The following is a 16,900-nucleotide window of genomic DNA, read 5'->3' as shown; positions in this document are numbered from 1 at the left end:
GGTTGTGGCAGCAGTTGCGGGGGTCTTTCCTGTGGGTGTTGTAGTTGTACTCTTTACAATGGCTTCTGTTGATGGTGCTGTTGTAACCACTGTATTTGTTGGAGTTTCAGTTGTTTTTGTTGTTTGCTTCTCTGTGTTTGTTTCTGGGGTGCTTGCTTCTTCATTTGTTGTGGTAGCCTTTTCTGTTGTTGCTGAGGTGGTGGGCTTTCCTGGGGTTGTGATTATTGTTGTTGGGATCGGTCTCTCTGTGATTGTTAAAAAAAGAATAAACTGTCACAGACACTGCGTCTTTTGGAAATCATACACACCTATGCATTTTTACAGTTTTTTACTCTTACCAGTTGTTGTAAAAACAAAGGCTGTTGTTTGGCTGGGTGCAGTTGTAGAGCAAATTTCTATGATTCTTGTAATATTTCCTTTTTCTCCACAAACAGCTGTCATACAGTTTCCATCTCCATCATGTGTGTCATAGACTGTATCTCCATACTTGTACAAATCTCCTTTGTATGAACAAGTGCAAGCTGCAAAATAAATAATCATATAAAATTTTACGAATCCATTTTTTTCATAAATTCATTCTATTGTCTTTTAATTAATCCTTGTGTTATGATCACATCACAGAAATTGTCATAACCATACTTACCTTTAATGTCATAGATGCATTCTATCTTTGCTGAAGAACAATAACTAAAAGGTAGACAAGAGATGGAAAATGTTAAAGCAATTAGACACTCGGCTTTTTTTAGTTGTTGATCAATCTCCATCGATTGAGTAAATAATTTGATTTCTGATATTACATCATCCCAGAGTTCTTCACTGGACGCTGATCGGTCCATGCACTGGCTTGCTGGACAAACATGCATCTCTTTAAGACTTACACGTTGGATTTCTGTGTGATCTGTTATCAGTGCTGGTTTGGTATCTTAGTAAATTGCTTTGCGTCCAGTGGGAGAAGAAGCGCGGTAGTTGTGTTCCATAATATCTTGGCCACTTCATTTGGTGAAGGTACATTCATATAAAACCCAACTTTTTCACGTTTTGCTTGTGTTTCCACTTTTAGTCTACATTTTTCAGCCAGATGAAAGAACAAAAATTACAGATTGATTCTTTCCGCCATCTTTCATCCCCGGTAGCCTACAATGACGGCCTTTTTAGTGACTGTATGTCATATAGATTGTTCATTGTTAACCTTAGGTTGGTGTTCCCAGAAACAAAAGAGGATCATTGCCAGAATAATTCTTATGTTGCAATATGAAGGTTAAGCAACTAATTATTTCCATATTGTCAGCAATTATTTGTCCATGTAAAAGAAATCTAACCAACTCAAACTTAAATAAAAAATACAATACAACTAGCAACAAACACATTTTTAACTGTTGATGGTTATTGTATTGATTGTGATGATGAATAAAATCGTGCAGTATTACGCACAGAAAGTAGACAGTAGGATCTTAAACATATTCAGAAACAAAAAATGATCCATCCATATATCCATTAGCTATACCCCTTTATCCCTTTTGAGGGTCTTTGGGGGCTGGAGCATATATGAAGCTCTGCAGGTCCCACACATCAACACCTTTCCTCTGAGGGAAACTTTCTTAAGGGTTCCCAAATTGACAAATATTCCCAAAATGATGGGGAGAGTCTTCTGTATAAAGGGGATGAAAGTAACAAATGTGATTGGCCATGATTGTTACAATCTCTAACAAACCCACCTAGAATGTATGATAAACTATTCTTGCTTATTCCACTCTGTATCAAAGTGTGCCTAAGGTGCGCCAGACGTGTTGATGCACTGACCAAGCTGCACTTAACTGTGATCTGCGCTACACTGCTAGTGGTGCCGTTATGTCTTATGTTATTGTTTTTTTTGTTTTTTTTCACAATTACCTTAATTTATCTCATATATAGATATACTATATATAAATATAAATATAATCATTAAGATGGAAAGTGACCTACCAGTTGTGACAGTTTTCCTTAGGAGGCATGAGCGTCCCTTCTTTATAATGTTTCCCTTCGTTATCATAGCAGCCACATTTTTCCTGAGACACACACTGCATTGTATCTTCTTCCAAATAAGATCGTTCAGGCGGGCAATTTGGATAGCAACCTTAAAAAGTGAAATGTTATTGTAAATTGCAGAACTAGCACCCTAAAGGTACAGACAGGAAGTCTAGCCTAAATCAAGTGAGAATCTCTGTGCGGTGAAAGAAAAATCCTTAACAGTAAGCACAATTGTGCTTAACCAGTGGGCCTTACTAGAAAACACCAAACATGGTTAACTCTTTGACTAAAAACCTTAAAAATACATACACTATTACATTCATGTCATTTCTACCTTCTAGTGCTGGAATGTGATTGTAGCATGCTCCTGAGGGATTCCTGCATGTCTTCATGCATGGTTTTCCACAAGGCTCATAGTGCCATTCACACTCGCCATTAGGGTTGTAAAAATCACAGAACAGAGCTAATGGAACAAAAGAAAGGAATATTAAAAAGATATAATATAAGATTGCTTAATCATACATCAAATCTTCATAATAAAGTGCAAGTCAGACTTTATTTGTAAATTCTATATTTGAAATGACTAATGACAGATGGTGATTACAATCACATTGTTTTTTTGGTTTATCTCCTTACAGAAACACAAATAAAACACTCACGGCAGATTGTGGGAGTCCTCCATTTCACGCAGGCTCCGGCCTCATTACAGGCTGCTGCGTAGGCTGCTACAGCCGAGCAAAAACATTCACAATCTCCTCCTGTGTTGCAGGAACAAGTGTCTTTCACACACGCATCATAATAGTTTTGTGGATCCACCTTTTTGAAAGAAACAATTGTAAATGCAAGTAGAGTCTTGATTATATTCTGATTGCTAATTATACAGACAGTAATTGAGTAGACTGTTATTTGGCAGATTTCTTACCTTTGAATGGCAACCAGCAAATACTATACTATTGATAATGCTGCAGTGTTTTAATGCCCATGCTTGCCTGTGTGAGTACAGACTGCAGGGATTTTTGTGTGTGTTAGCATTAGGGCAGGTAGGTGACACTTTCCAGCTGTTTCCAAAGTCAAGGGCTTCAACAACAACTTCTTTGTTTCTGGTGGTAAAATCGTTTTTGATATTTCCATCGTAATTCCCACAAAGACCACATACTTTTCCCTGGGATGAAATGAGATCTAGTTAATTTGTTAAATGGCAACCTTATTAACATGTAGCTGAACGCCTGTATATCTCCTCACCCACCTTGAATGTGGGCTTGAGTTTGATCATGAGTGTTGTCTTCTTATTCCAAATGAGAACAAGTCCATTCTTTGCCTCAATGACAAGGTATATGCCCATAGTGTGGACTTTAAAGGGTATGTCCAGCCCTTTGCTTTGTTTGATAACTCTGACATTTTCCTCTGAAAGAACAATTTCATTGTTCTGAAAGAAACAAAACATGTTTATTTGTAACCCTGCAATATTATTTTCAGCATTAAAAAAAATTCTAAATCCATATAATAGTGTTATGTACCCCTAGGTAGAGTTTGATAGCAGTGGAGCAGATGCTTTCAGTTGTTCCACATGGGATGCTCTCAGTCAGGACCCGAAAGGTACCATTCATATCGCCCTCACAGTAATCCTGCAAGATATTGATGTCAGTACTACAACACTGACTTTTGACAAATCACAAAGTCTGTGATATACTGTATATAGGTATATATAGGTCTGTGCAATACCTGAGTGAAGACGTAGCCACAGTCCCCATTAAAGGAGAATTTCTTTTCATCAAAAGTGATGTAATGCCCTTCTCCATATATGGTACAGGTTCCATCACAATCACGATCTGTGCATTCCCATTTTCTGCTTTTGCAGGTGCTATGATTTAAATAGATTAAGTGATGTCAAGTCAGTTATCCTCGAAAAAAAATAAATAACACACACAACAGTGACCTGACACAGTCCTACATTAGTATGGGAAGAATAAAGGGCTTACCAGGTATTGCAGTCCACAGTGACAGTCTGTCCAGAATTATAGGAATCTCCATTATATGTGCAGGGACAGTTCTCCTTCTTAATACAGCCTCCTTTACCGTCAGACAGCAGGTCAGCGGGACATACGCAGCCTGACATACACTGTGTGCTGACCTATACAGTGAAACAGCAAATCATTTAACATGCTGCTTTAATATACATGTATAGAATATTCAACAACAGTTATGAACCAGTCTCTCAATCTTACACATTCTGTGTCCAGTATCTGGCAGCTTTTTTGACACTCGGACCCCTTGTCACCTGGCTTTGCGCTTGAGCAGTTGAAAAAAATCTTTGGCTCGGTGCATGCTGATGACAATGATAGTGTGTTACAAAGGACACCACTGTATGCTTGGTGTTGGTCTTACTGTGCTTTGTTATAGAAGGATTACTATGAGTGCTTTGTACCTACATTCAGTTATTTGGGTTCCTGTACATTGTAGTTTTCCATTATGGCATGAGCTGAAATACATAAAAAGACACGCAAGGTTAATTCTTACTAGTTTTTGCTCAATTTCTTGCAAAGCAAAAACAGTGGTCAGTGGACAGTGTCTCCCAACTGGTGTAGCCTTTAGATCTGTAATTCTCCTTCAGTCATTTTCTACACAGATACACAGTTAGGCTTACTTGATGGTTTGCAGGGAGCTGGTGACACTTTTAGCACATACTAAGCAAAAAGCAGTGTACATCTGACTGATCACTGGTCTATCATACATGCAAACAGATTCATGTGGGCAGTTTAGTGATTCCAATCACGTAATACTTGGGAAATAATCCAGAAGGTCAAACCCAGAACCTTTTTGCTGTCCACTGAACCAATGTGACATACTTTTAAAATGAAAATACAAATGAACAAGAGGAAGCCACTTGTGGGAATCGGCACTTCAAAATAAAAAATATAACACTGTCCCAGATAAACATCACACTTTAAAAGTTGAAAAAGTTGACCCACAACTTGAGACCCACTAATCCAGGATCATTTTGTTCACTTAAAATGAAATGCTCTAGGTTTGAAGAATTTAAAGTTAAAAAGCAATGTTAGTGTGTTTAATGAGCACACCTAGTGGTGGATATAATGTTATAACATGTTTATTTAAAGAAGTGTTAAATCATAAAAGTATAATCATTCTATGTATCAAACTATAAAATACAGTTACTGAATGTTTTGAGGGAAAGAGAGAGACCTTTGAGACAGGCTTTTCAGATCCGAAAACAACTGTATGGTAATGAGATGAGTTTGGTGAGCCGACTTCAGGAATGTGAGGTGTGAACAGTGGGGGAAGGAGATGTATTGATCAAGCAGAGATGTTGATGAAGACAGCCCTAAGGAAGCGTGGGGGTCGGGTACATGCTGTTTTATGAGGAGGAGGACAGGTCGGACCAGAGGACACTATTCAGACATTATCCGGATCACTTAGACCAATGGAGAGCATTGTCAGAGGACAGGAGGAGACAATCGGATTTCAGCCAATCACAAAGCTGATAATGGACTTTTGAAAGTAAACTACTGACTTTCGGGTATAAAAACATTGTTTGGAGAGACGTTATTCAGTTCTTGGCTATCTTCTTTTACTGTAAACTGGCGTTTGTCGGCCGGTTGGGGGGGGAGAGTGTTTGAACTCGGTTTCGCGATTCCTTACTGTCGACAGTGTAATTCAGTTTGTAACTGTCTTTTAGCATTTGTGAATTATTAAATACTTTTTCATTGTAAGCCGGATCCAGCTGATTTTTCTTGGCGTGACTTCGTTGCTCAAACAACAACAATAGAGCGAGAGGTCCGCGGCCTCCTGCGAGGTGAGGTTAACCACCTTTATATAGGGGAGCCCTGATGGCACTGACAATGACCCGCAATATTCCCTGTTCTCCTCCTGCTGGGGACCTTTGATGCATGTCATAACCCATCTCTCTCTCTTCTCATCTGGGCAACTGTGGTTAAGTGGAGAGCAGGATAGGCCTTCAATCAGAGGATCGGAGGTTTGATCCCCAGCTCGGGCTCCGCTAGTCGCATGTCGCGTGTCCTTGAGCAAGACACTTAACCCCAAAATTGCTCCCGTACACTTGCCTATGTGATAGAATCTGAATTGTAAGTAGCTTTGGATAAAAGTGTCTGCTAAATGACTGTAATGTAATCTCTCTCTTTTTGCTTTTGTCAGCTGACAAATAAAAGTCTAAAATAATGCAATAGTAATCATTAAAAACTATTGTTCTGCTTTCATTTTACTTGAAATATTGAAAAACTCACCAAGTTTGTGCATGGACTTTAATGAAATGCCTGGGGCGTATCAGCTGGCCTCCTATTTCACAGGAGCAGTGTGAGGCTGACACACACTGTCCATTCTCATTGAGGTAAGTTCCTTCAGCACAGCCGCAGCCATCAAGCTGGGTAAAGCCAACCTCACATGTTGGGTCTGACTGACTAAGAGAGCGGCAGGTGCGACCACAGCTTGTCATTTGGTAGCCATACACAAAAGTAGAAGGGCAGCCAGTCATGTATTTCTCTTTTGAAAGGAAACAGGTTCACTTAGTGTTTAAATATTATCAATGAATATGAACTTCATTTATTTCACATTTGATAATTTAGGTTTAACTTACGGCATACAGTGTTCCTCCATCCATTCAATAAGACACCTTCAGCAGCACATGCATGGACATAAGAGGATATAGCAGCACACATGCACTCCTCACTGTTATCACAGGCACAGGTGTCATAAGTACAAGACTGCAGAGAGAAGCAGAAACAAGCTCAATTAATAGGAGAAATGTTAAATTGTTAAATAGGTAAAATAACACATACATGCACACATACATTATACTGCATACAAAAAGAAATCACTGCTTACAGCTTCATAGTCTTCTGGATTTATTACAGAATGGCACTTTGCAAAAATCGCTTTTGGGTCTGACAGCAAGGCGCACCAGTGTTTGGCATATTTCTCTACAAAGGCAAATAAACATGTCTATTGGTAAAATGTTAAAACAATGATATCAAGATATGAAGTACGATGACTGTGACCTACCTTTGTTTATGTTCAAAATGCAGGGGTCCCCAAGTATGTTTGTCACATCGGAGCACGATGTTTTGCTCTTCCATGTGTTGACAAATGTCCCAGCCGTTCCCTCAGTCAGTCCATTTGTGGTCTTAAAGTCATCAGCTTCTACATCATTAAAATCTCCGCAAAGACCTGGATAAAGGTAATGGTACTTAATACTTTCTACAATACTTATTGCAAAAGGTGGATCATTTACACTATAATCAAAAGAAGTGAAACATACCCCTGAGTTTTCCCTTATTGGAAACACTGGCTTTGATGTAGACCTGCATAATGGGGGAAAGCTGAATCTCGAGAAGAAGCCCATAGTTTGTGTGGATTACAATGAAGAATGTCGATGGGCTGAAAACTGTTAGATCATCTGAAAGGGAAAATATTTTCACATTGAATAAAGAGACTTAATTTGAGCAAACTCAATTAAATGTTGCGATATCATTGGCGAATGAGCACTAAAAAGAACCAACCACTTACCTGTGATAAGAGGCAGTGGAGTGTTCAGTTTGTTATAAGAAACATGTCCATTAGCTTCAACTACAACCTTCTGCAGTGGGAAAAAAGGACAATATGTCAAAAAACCTTAGGGTAAACTTAAACCTTTCCAGCAGATGTGAAATAGAGAAAATCCTAAAAAGTTATTTTTATTAAGAGAGAACCATAATATACTGTTAATTTACCATGGATTTAGGCAGTAGTAGGGTGACTGCAGTCAGACAAGTCGACTTATCTGAGCTTTTACATTTGGCCAGGTCACCAAGTACGCTGAAAGTCCCATTCGTTTCCTAAAGTCCAGAAGATAAAAATGCACTTAATTACAAACAGTTTGCTTATTAACAAACATTGTAACTTTGTATGTGGATTAAAGGATGAATTCATTTAATTTGAAATGCCTCACCTTGGAGAGAATATAAGAGCACTCTCCATGGAAAGAATACATTTTGTCATCATAGGTGGAGATGTGGCGGCCACCCAGCACGGAGCAGATACCAGGACAGTCTATATTCTCACAGCGCCACTGAGCCTGGGTACAGGTGCTGTCAACAGAGTTCAGTCAGTCCAATTGTACAGATCACCTTAAATGCACATGTTATGAACATTATATTGAAAATAGTGAGTAATTACCACTTTTGACATGTCCTTGAGTATGATTCCCCTGCTTTGTATGGCTTGCCTTTGTGTAAGCAGGAGCATGTGTCAGCAGCAACACACCCCCTTTGTGTAATGTCATCAAAGACAGTCCCTTTGGAGAAACATAATGGCATGATTAGTCTAGTCTGTAAAGTAAACTGTTGTACATAATGCAAACCCCATTCATAATTTGTGCATATGCATTAACAACATAAACTCTATTTTTGCCTTTTTAACATATTTTTAAGGGATGTAAAAGATAACAACATTGTTTATCTGCATCCAAGATCAACACAAAACTGCATTAAATGCAAGCACCTCATTTACATTTCATTGTCCATGGCCTGCAACTTGCTCTATTAATTTGCGCTACACAGTTGTATAAGTGCACCTAACTGATTGCAGCCAAAGTTATGTACAATGTAGCATCTCAACTGTACAAAGAAGTGTTGAGAGGACAAGGACAACTGTAATGAATGTGATAAACTCACTATATTGATTCAGTATTTGTAGGCAACTAAATACCTACACACAGGTCCTTTCGATTCTGTTATTATAACAACTTGATGGTAATTTAATAGCATGAATTACTCACTTTGCACACTAACTGCAAAAGTCAAGAGCACAAATTAAGTAATTAGAGAGCATGGATTAATCATGTGTGAACGTAAATAAACCCTCTGATATCTACTGGACTACAAACATCATCTGAGCTGGTTTTAATATCAGGAAACTTACCAGCTGGACAAAAGCATCCATCTAAGCAGTGATCCTCACACACGTGGCTTCTCTGGGGGTTGCTGCAGGTGTCAGTACAGGGACTGCCACATTCTTTGAACTCCATGTTGAAAGGGCATGTTTTTGCTATTCAACACACCAAAAAGTAACATTTAGAAACAGAGATTCTGATTCAACTACAGAAAAGAAAACGTCTAAGCTCAACCATTATTGTTCTTACCACACAGTTGTGCTGTCTTCCATTGCTGTGGTTCCCCGCCTGCATGAGCGCACTGACGAGAATACTCTGATGTGGTTGAACACAAGCATGAGGCGCTACTGTTACAGTGGCACAGGTCCTTCACACAGGCTTCGATGAAGGAGTCAGTATCAATCAGATTTTGACAGCTGAGGAATGCAGGTCCTGTCAGCAGGTTTGTACAGAATTCTTTCTGCGGGGCAAAGTATATGATGTATTCAAAATGTACCTTGACTATTGTTATGTATAGAATTATGTGAAAGGCAGATCCATTTTTACATACTTGATTTTCACAGGTCTGTGTGACGGGAGAGGAGAGGCTTTCACACTCTTCAGTAGGACCATTGACTATCCAAAGCTCCCCATAATATTCAATAGGTACAGACTCCCCTGTTTCTAGAGGAAAGAGAGGTTTTAGCAAATCTGAAGACTGATTTTAAGCACAGATTCTTTTGCCTTTATTATTAAGCATTCACCTGTATCGATGAACTCGTCGTAAGCCTGGACTCCATTGTAGTCACCACACAGGCCACAGGTCTGATTCTTGAATTTTGCATCCAGCTCAACCTTAAAACCAGGTGAGAATTTGAGTTGAAATAAGTAAGGTAATTAAGAAATCTCGTAACTACTGTTAATATTATGCACTTTATTTCAAAATTGCTTTCCTTTGATTTAACATGGATTAATCTTTATGCCCTCATAGTCAATTCTCTAATATCCCAAACAGCAGTAAAACTAAATAAGTGTAAGTTATCAAGAATAATAATACAAAAGCAATATTGAGATATTATTTATACATACAAGCAATGTATGAGGACATAATGAATACACATACCCAGAGGGAGTCTTTTTCATTCCACATGATGACCAAACCCAGCTTTGCCTCGATTTTCACGTAGGACACAACTCTTTCAATCGAAATGCCAACTTGGCTGTATGGTATAGTGGTACTATAGGGAGAGGGAGGAGGATAAGACACTAACCATCACTGGAACCAGATCATCAGCTGGTAATAAAATGTCACATTATCAACACCGACTCAATTATTAAACCTCTGGCCCAAGCAATACGACAGAATTCAGACCTCTGGGTGTAACCCATCTTGTGTAGCCAAATGGAAGACTATGGAGTTATATTTAATGGATACATGTGTTGGTAAGGAGAAGGAAACATTGCAGATGGTGAGTCAATGGGTTTCACTGAAAGTATGGGTGGAAGTGGTGAAATGTTTCCAACTCCAAAAAGAGATTAAATTACCTAGATGGCCGGTATATGACCCCGATTTTACTTCATCAATGCAAGATAATAGACACCGACTATCGGTCTATTCTGGTACCACTTCCATGCAAGATTGTTAATAAAAAGGTTTCCTTATAGTTTTGGTCATCTTTGATTGACATTTGGGTTGAGAGGGCAGGACTTTTACAGGTATTTACAGGTTTGTGATCATTTTTGTAAAAGAGTAGACAGTTCTAGTCCAAGAGAGTCCCCAAATGTTATTCATATATTCATCCATGCACTGAAAAAGGACTCTACAGATTATGTGAAACAATGATGGGAAAAAGAGCTGGACATTGAAATGACCAAAGACATGTGGACTGCCTGGAAAACACTGTTGTCCTCCTCCAATTCCAAAACTTGGGAATAGTTCTGATGGAAAAACTTTATTCAATTTTATATCACTTCCAAACAGAAGTCCAAATAAACTGGCACTCAGATATGCTGCTGGAAGGAATATAGAGAAATCACGGTTGATCACGCTCACGTTTTGTGGTCTTGTCCCACTAATCAGACTTTCTGGAAGGATGTAGCAACAATCATCTCAAAAACCCTGGGTTTTAGTATCAGTTTGACATTAACACCCCTTTTTCTTGAACATATCCCTGATGGGCTAAAAAAAGATGATACCTAACTCCTAAAGGTCTTGCTGGCAGCAAGTAAAAATGCCATGACAAAATACTGGCTTTTTGTAAATGTTATTAAACACCTACATCTTCTATAACAGTTGACCTACTCCATTCGACTCAAAAAACAATTGGGAGAACAACGGTGGTGTGCTTATTTAGCTAATGAGACAGATCTTTCATAATTATTTGAGGTACCATGTGCTACATTTTATTTTAGATTTGGCAACTTTGCCTTGATTTACTGATCATCCCATTACCTCATATTTGTTTGCTTTTTTGTTTCTTATTTGCTTTTTGCTCACTGTTCTTATAATGTGACAAATCGTCATAAATAAAAATAAAAATAAAAATAAAAAAGCAAAAACAGACTCACAGCTCGTCATTGACTTTGATTGAAGTCTTGTCTAATTCCACAACGGCCCCGTCCAGTTTCATAGTGACCTTTTCAATTGTGCTGGTCCCATTTATCTCCTGCCGTTGGAACTGAATATTGAAACTTTCATAGCTTCCTTTACACTGGGATGCAAGGATGTAGTTGCAAGTAGAGGGAAGCTGGAAGAAATCTCCATCAAAAGTCTTAAAGTGATAGTTTCCCCATGTACTGCAGATCTGTTCATTGTGAGCGGCTCTCACTCCTTGATTAAGGAGGAAAAAAAACATCCATTACACTGTAGTTCAAACTGTATATGACTTTTAGGTATTTTATCCTTCATCTTTGAAAAAAATAAAAAATACCTCTAATTACAGGAATTTTGGTAACCGTCTGAACCGTGACTGAAAAAAGAAAGACACATTATCAATAATATCAGACACAAGTATTATCCAGTTAACGCAATAAGGTTGGATTTGATATATGCAGCTCTCTTTGTTTGCCATTGACTGTACATACCAATGCTGGCTGCTGATAGTCCAAGGTAGAGGGTGAGCCATGGTATTACCCATTCAAGTGGCATCCTGGCTGTTCTCATGATCCTTGAGTAGTCCCTGTTCTGACAGGGATGGTTGAGCTAACTGGTGCCGCACTACCAATGTCATGTTATATATTTCAGAAGGTGTTTGTAGTTAAGGAGGGGTTTTGGGTGTCAACCATTGTGTTTTTTGTCTCCATTAATTAAGATCACACCCATGAAGAGGTTGATTATGACAACATTTCATCCTCATACAGTATATCGGTTTCATAATGCATCCTATCACTCTCACTCTCAATCTCCATAGCTCTATTTGTGTTGATCTTTAATAAACATTAACATACATTCTGTAGGTAAGAATAATCTTTTAAAGTCAACCATATAGTATGCCATATAGTTTCAGTTGGTGATACACTGCACTGTATGCTTTAATTATGTATACTTTTTATCCATGTCCTGTTTCGTGAGAGGGAAAGATTAGTTTATTTATTCATTTCTGCCCACTTAAACAAGAATCGTGTACTTTTCTCACTGATGCATAGCATTTTAAGCTGTGGGTTGAACCCTTGTGTCTGTTGAGTAAATTCAGAACTTACTTGCTTATACTTTGGCCATTTGGCAAAGACTTAGACACAGACCTTTGAAATGAGTGCTGACAGTCAAGCATGTTCCTTTTCCCAAATTCCATGTGGCCCTTTGTTGTGCTTATAGAATAGCAAACATAAACTTATTCATTTCTGAGTTGTGGGTTGATGGGAGCAATATTTATTTTTTTAAGATTAAGAAGTGAGGGTGCCATGCTATTCATAGCAAGCAACTTTTTCATTGAGATCTTGATGTAAAATGAATGAAAGCCCTTATCCCTTAAGCATTTTGGTTTAGTTAGTAAACAAACTGAAACCAGGGTCATTGCAAATTATTAACATTCATATTATCAGATTGTGGGTATGGCTGCTTCATGAAATTACAAATGCCTAAAATGTGGTGATCAGTCTCAGTGAATTTGACATTCTGCATGAAATTCAATCAGGAATTACAGCTTCAGAAAAGGGATGCTGTGTGAATTAATGACTAATAATAAAGGAGTTCTTCAAGATCAGTTACTCTTCACATCTGGAGGAGGGGATGGTTTTGTGGTGAGAGTAGAGGCCATCATCAGTGGGGCCTACCTTCTTCCATCAGCTGTTGCATGTCTGCAGTCTTTTCACTGGCACCATGGTCAGGTACAGAGGAAATCATGCTACACACACCAGTATGTATCTGTTCGATGTTATGCCATAACCTGGCTCAATCATCTAGTGAAACAGAGAAACATGCAGTGTGAAAACTTTTTCAGTTAGAGTAACATGCAATCATTAAAAGATTCAAACAACAAGCAACCTTCTGCTGAAATGTTATCAATTTAGTTTTGTTACTCTCCTTTCTGGATTGTATTACACCGTGGCTTCATACAGAATGTAAGATATAATATTACAGTTACAGTATCACACCCTGTATAAATGAAAATATAATAACAATATTTGCATTTATACATTAGATAAACTCACGACTTAGAGGTAAACATGGCTAACCTCTTTAATCAACACTGCTCAGAGGCCGTCATAACTTGAAGCAAACTATGAAGTGTCAATCAGACCAGTTTATCAACATGCACCCTGTCACATGGCAGACATCAAAGACTTCTGTAAGCCTTAAAATATCTTTAACACAGCAATATTTAACAAAATGCACCTGCACACTTACTGGAGAACCTGAATTTAGAGAATGAGACCAAAATATCTTCCTATTTCTGGAGAGAAGTTAAGCCACCATCTATAACTTCTTAAAATGTATAATTTCCTAATATCAATTCTTGTATTTTTCAAATATGATATTGTTACAGTCACTGAGCTTTCACTGTATTGTTTATTGTCCCCCTTTGGATGGAGCAGTGACCCCTTTGATAACTAATGTGTTCAATTGACCAACTGCCAAACAATCAATAACAAAGTGACATTGCATTCTTTCAATGTAAAAAATATATTCCTGACATTTGCTTTTGAAGAAAACCCGCAAATCAAATATACAAAATGTGCAAGTACTTTGCATATTCAGTAAACAAAAGGAAACTACAAATCACTTTGCTGATTAAAATGACTGTTGACTATGTCGTTTGTTCACCTTTTTTCTAAACTAAGCAACTGCATCACCATTCAAATGCACTTCAGTGTTACATCACAGTTTATAACATCGTAAACTTTGTTGCGGATTCTGTCTGTCTTCATTCAGTTCAGTATAAAATACGGCCTATACAAGCAGTTTATAAAGATAACAGCTCAGCAGTCACCTCTTTGAAACAATTATTAAATCATAATAGTTGTTGTGGCTTTTGCACTCTTTTATTAAACTTTTAACCAGGAAGTAACACACTGCATCACTGTGAAGTGGTACTGATTCAGTCAATGTTAGAGATGGACCGAAAGCAATACTGATGTTGGATATCAGTTCGTTACTGAGTCAAACAGCTGGATTGGGTATCGGTGATGATCTGCTGATCCGGTTTCAAATTCCATTATTCTAATAAATATCAATTCAACACATTTATTTGTATGTATTTATTTGTTACATTTTGTTCAACAAGGTTAAGAAAGCAACGTTTAAAGCTACTACAAGGAACTTTCATTTTGTATTGAATTTGGTGGTCCCTGTGGATGGAAGTGGTAGTGTTCCCTTTAGAAAACCTCTCAATTTACTGCAGCAGGGTCTGACAGTCTGCCCGCTCAATCTTGGTTCTGGTTCTTCCGTTAAAGAGGTAACTGTAAAATAATTCGGAGACCAATTCATTCCTCACATTCTTAACTGTGCCTGCGCTTTTAGATGGATGTGGCCCAATTCAACTTTTTTTTAGATAAAAAACTAAACTATTTTTTTACAAGCATCTGAGATCAAATGTACATATAACGAATACTTGTTTGCTGCAAGTAACATTAGGCTTGCCCTGACACATAGCAAACAGAAAGGCTTGCCCTGACACATAGCAAACAGAAAGGCTTGCCCTGACACATAGCAAACAGAAAGGCTTGCCCTGACACATAGCAAACAGAAAGGCTTGCACTGACACATAGCAAACAGAAAGGCTTGCACTGACACATAGCAAACAGAAAGGCTTGCTTTGACAAAGTAATTAACACAGTGTCATGATCTTGGATTTTTGTTTAGTCTGTTTTCTGTAATATTTTGAAAGTTGGTATCCCTATGTGTCATGTTTTGTTTTAATTCCTGCCTTTGTCTTGATCCCACCTATTTTCCACCACACCAGAGTTAGTTAAATAGTGTATTTAGTTTCTGTGTTTTCCTTGTGTCATGTCTTCCTGTCACATTTCAGTAATTGCAAAATTTGACCAAAAAACTAAACAGGCTGACGAGTGGGCAGCAGGATGATTTTGGTTATTATGGCTTACAAGCTGAATGTCCAGAGGCAGATAGGCAATGGAAGTGAAGCAACTGGTAGCAGGCAGGAAAACAGGGAACTCCAAAAGACTGGTAGCAGGGAATAAACTTGAAATACTAAGCATTGGGAAAACTAGAAATATAGGATATAATGGCTAGAATGCTACTTACAGGGTGAGATGCTGACAATCTGACACTGAGACAAGGAAAAACTAAAGGCCATGACACACAGTACAATGTAGCTGTAACCTATTAATACCAGGTGAACTGGGGTTGTTTATATGTGTCAAATAGAATGTGTAGCGGTGAGGGACTTTCTGATAACCTCAAACATGTTACTGAGGTTCTCCATCCATAGAGGCTGCCCCTGACCTTATATTCTCCTTGTGTTATTAATTATAACTTACTATAGCTAACTCTATATGCATTCTTGAATTTGTGATTGTTTCAAATTCTTTTCTTTTATCAGTATTTTAATTTGCTCAAAGGTCTCAGCAATTCTGGAGAAAGACTAATGATATTCGAACTCAACACCCAAACACATTGCTTCGGCTGGTCTAGCTGGTTGTTCGGAATATGCAAAATGTGCAGCAATAAAAATCATGAAGTCTTGGGTTTGAAAATGTCACTTGGCTTGTAAACTTGGCTTTAATGAAGATCTGGAATAAGCTGATACAGAATACAAAATGTTCAAGTCAGAGTGGAATTTTACAACACATAACATAGAATAGATGAATTAAGATGAAATAAAAAAAGAAAATGTTATTAAAGGAAGTTTGGCAATTAGGTCTGCTGTGTGGTTTCTGTTTCTATGCATCCGTCTGTCTTCTAATTGTATTCTGGTCATCTGCATGCTATTTTGCTAATCAATCTGGTTTCATTCATACTACACACACATTGGCTCATTCACGGCTTTATATTCAAGCAGATGCACAGCATAATCACTTGACACTTCTCACTATCACTGCTGACAGCTCATACCAACACTGTTTGCTACCTCAGCTTCCCCACCACCCCGACCGTCTCCTTACGTGCTAACATTTTTTAGTAATGTTGATTTAACTAAATTTGAATGATCTGCTTAGTTCTCCCTGCAGAATCTTTGATCCCTCAAAGATATTTTCTGCCAAATCTAACTGTACAAACATTTGCTCTCAAAGGTCAATTCCTTGACACATCTAACAAACAACGTAATATGAACGTAGGAACATCAAAGCTGACATTATTGACAAAAGAGGATAACCCACCCTCTCCATTTCACCACTCTCACATTGTTGCACAGGCTGTTCAGGTTGGGTCAACAGTTCAAAACTCCACCCATCTCACTCTCTACCTATAGTCACCTTATCTACTTGACCAAAAGCAGTCAAGATGCTTGATCCTGCTGTATTCAGTGCTATTTATCACTTTGCTAGCCATGTTTTATTTAATACAAAATTATAGTATAAAAATGATCTTTTTGGCCTGTATAAAATAAACAA

General features: G+C 38.0%; 1 protein-coding gene across 1 annotated transcript; it reads right to left on the bottom strand.

The window, feature by feature from the left end:
* Positions 1–1,895: 1,895 nt before the first annotated feature.
* LOC137881959 (mucin-2-like) lies at positions 1,896–12,035 on the bottom strand. The gene is made up of 26 exons (XM_068724190.1): positions 11,972–12,035; positions 11,818–11,856; positions 11,456–11,726; positions 10,011–10,125; positions 9,652–9,742; positions 9,459–9,571; positions 9,158–9,368; positions 8,938–9,063; positions 8,194–8,311; positions 7,967–8,105; positions 7,749–7,853; positions 7,546–7,615; positions 7,298–7,435; positions 7,042–7,206; positions 6,865–6,959; positions 6,617–6,743; positions 6,328–6,522; positions 4,233–4,333; positions 3,987–4,138; positions 3,730–3,868; positions 3,525–3,632; positions 3,254–3,433; positions 2,930–3,169; positions 2,667–2,823; positions 2,342–2,470; positions 1,896–2,113 (listed from the first exon to the last, which is right to left on the bottom strand). Exons 1-26 carry the CDS (start codon positions 12,033–12,035, stop codon positions 1,959–1,961), a joined length of 3,543 nt encoding a protein of 1,180 aa, XP_068580291.1. The 3' UTR covers positions 1,896–1,958.
* Between the last annotated feature and the right edge of the window lie 4,865 nt (positions 12,036–16,900).

This window comes from Cebidichthys violaceus, unplaced genomic scaffold, assembly GCF_023349555.1.
Source record: "Cebidichthys violaceus isolate CVI_PGR_0920_01 unplaced genomic scaffold, fCebVio1.0.p SCAF_3, whole genome shotgun sequence".
NCBI classification, from domain to species: domain Eukaryota; kingdom Metazoa; phylum Chordata; class Actinopteri; order Perciformes; family Stichaeidae; genus Cebidichthys; species Cebidichthys violaceus.
Note: the sequence above shows the minus strand (reverse complement) of the source record. Positions and strands in the feature narration are given on the sequence as shown.

Bases quoted from the DNA above. Each gene is read 5' to 3' on its own strand.
- LOC137881959 (XM_068724190.1), bottom strand. From the start codon at position 12,035: ATGCCACTTGAATGGGTAATACCATGGCTCACCCTCTACCTTGGACTA. The intron at 3,434-3,524 runs GTACATAACACT...TGTTTCTTTCAG, and splicing joins CTATCAAACTCTACCTAGGG to AACAATGAAATTGTTCTTTC. The intron at 2,824-2,929 runs GTAAGAAATCTG...TCTTTCAAAAAG, and splicing joins TTGCTGGTTGCCATTCAAAG to GTGGATCCACAAAACTATTA.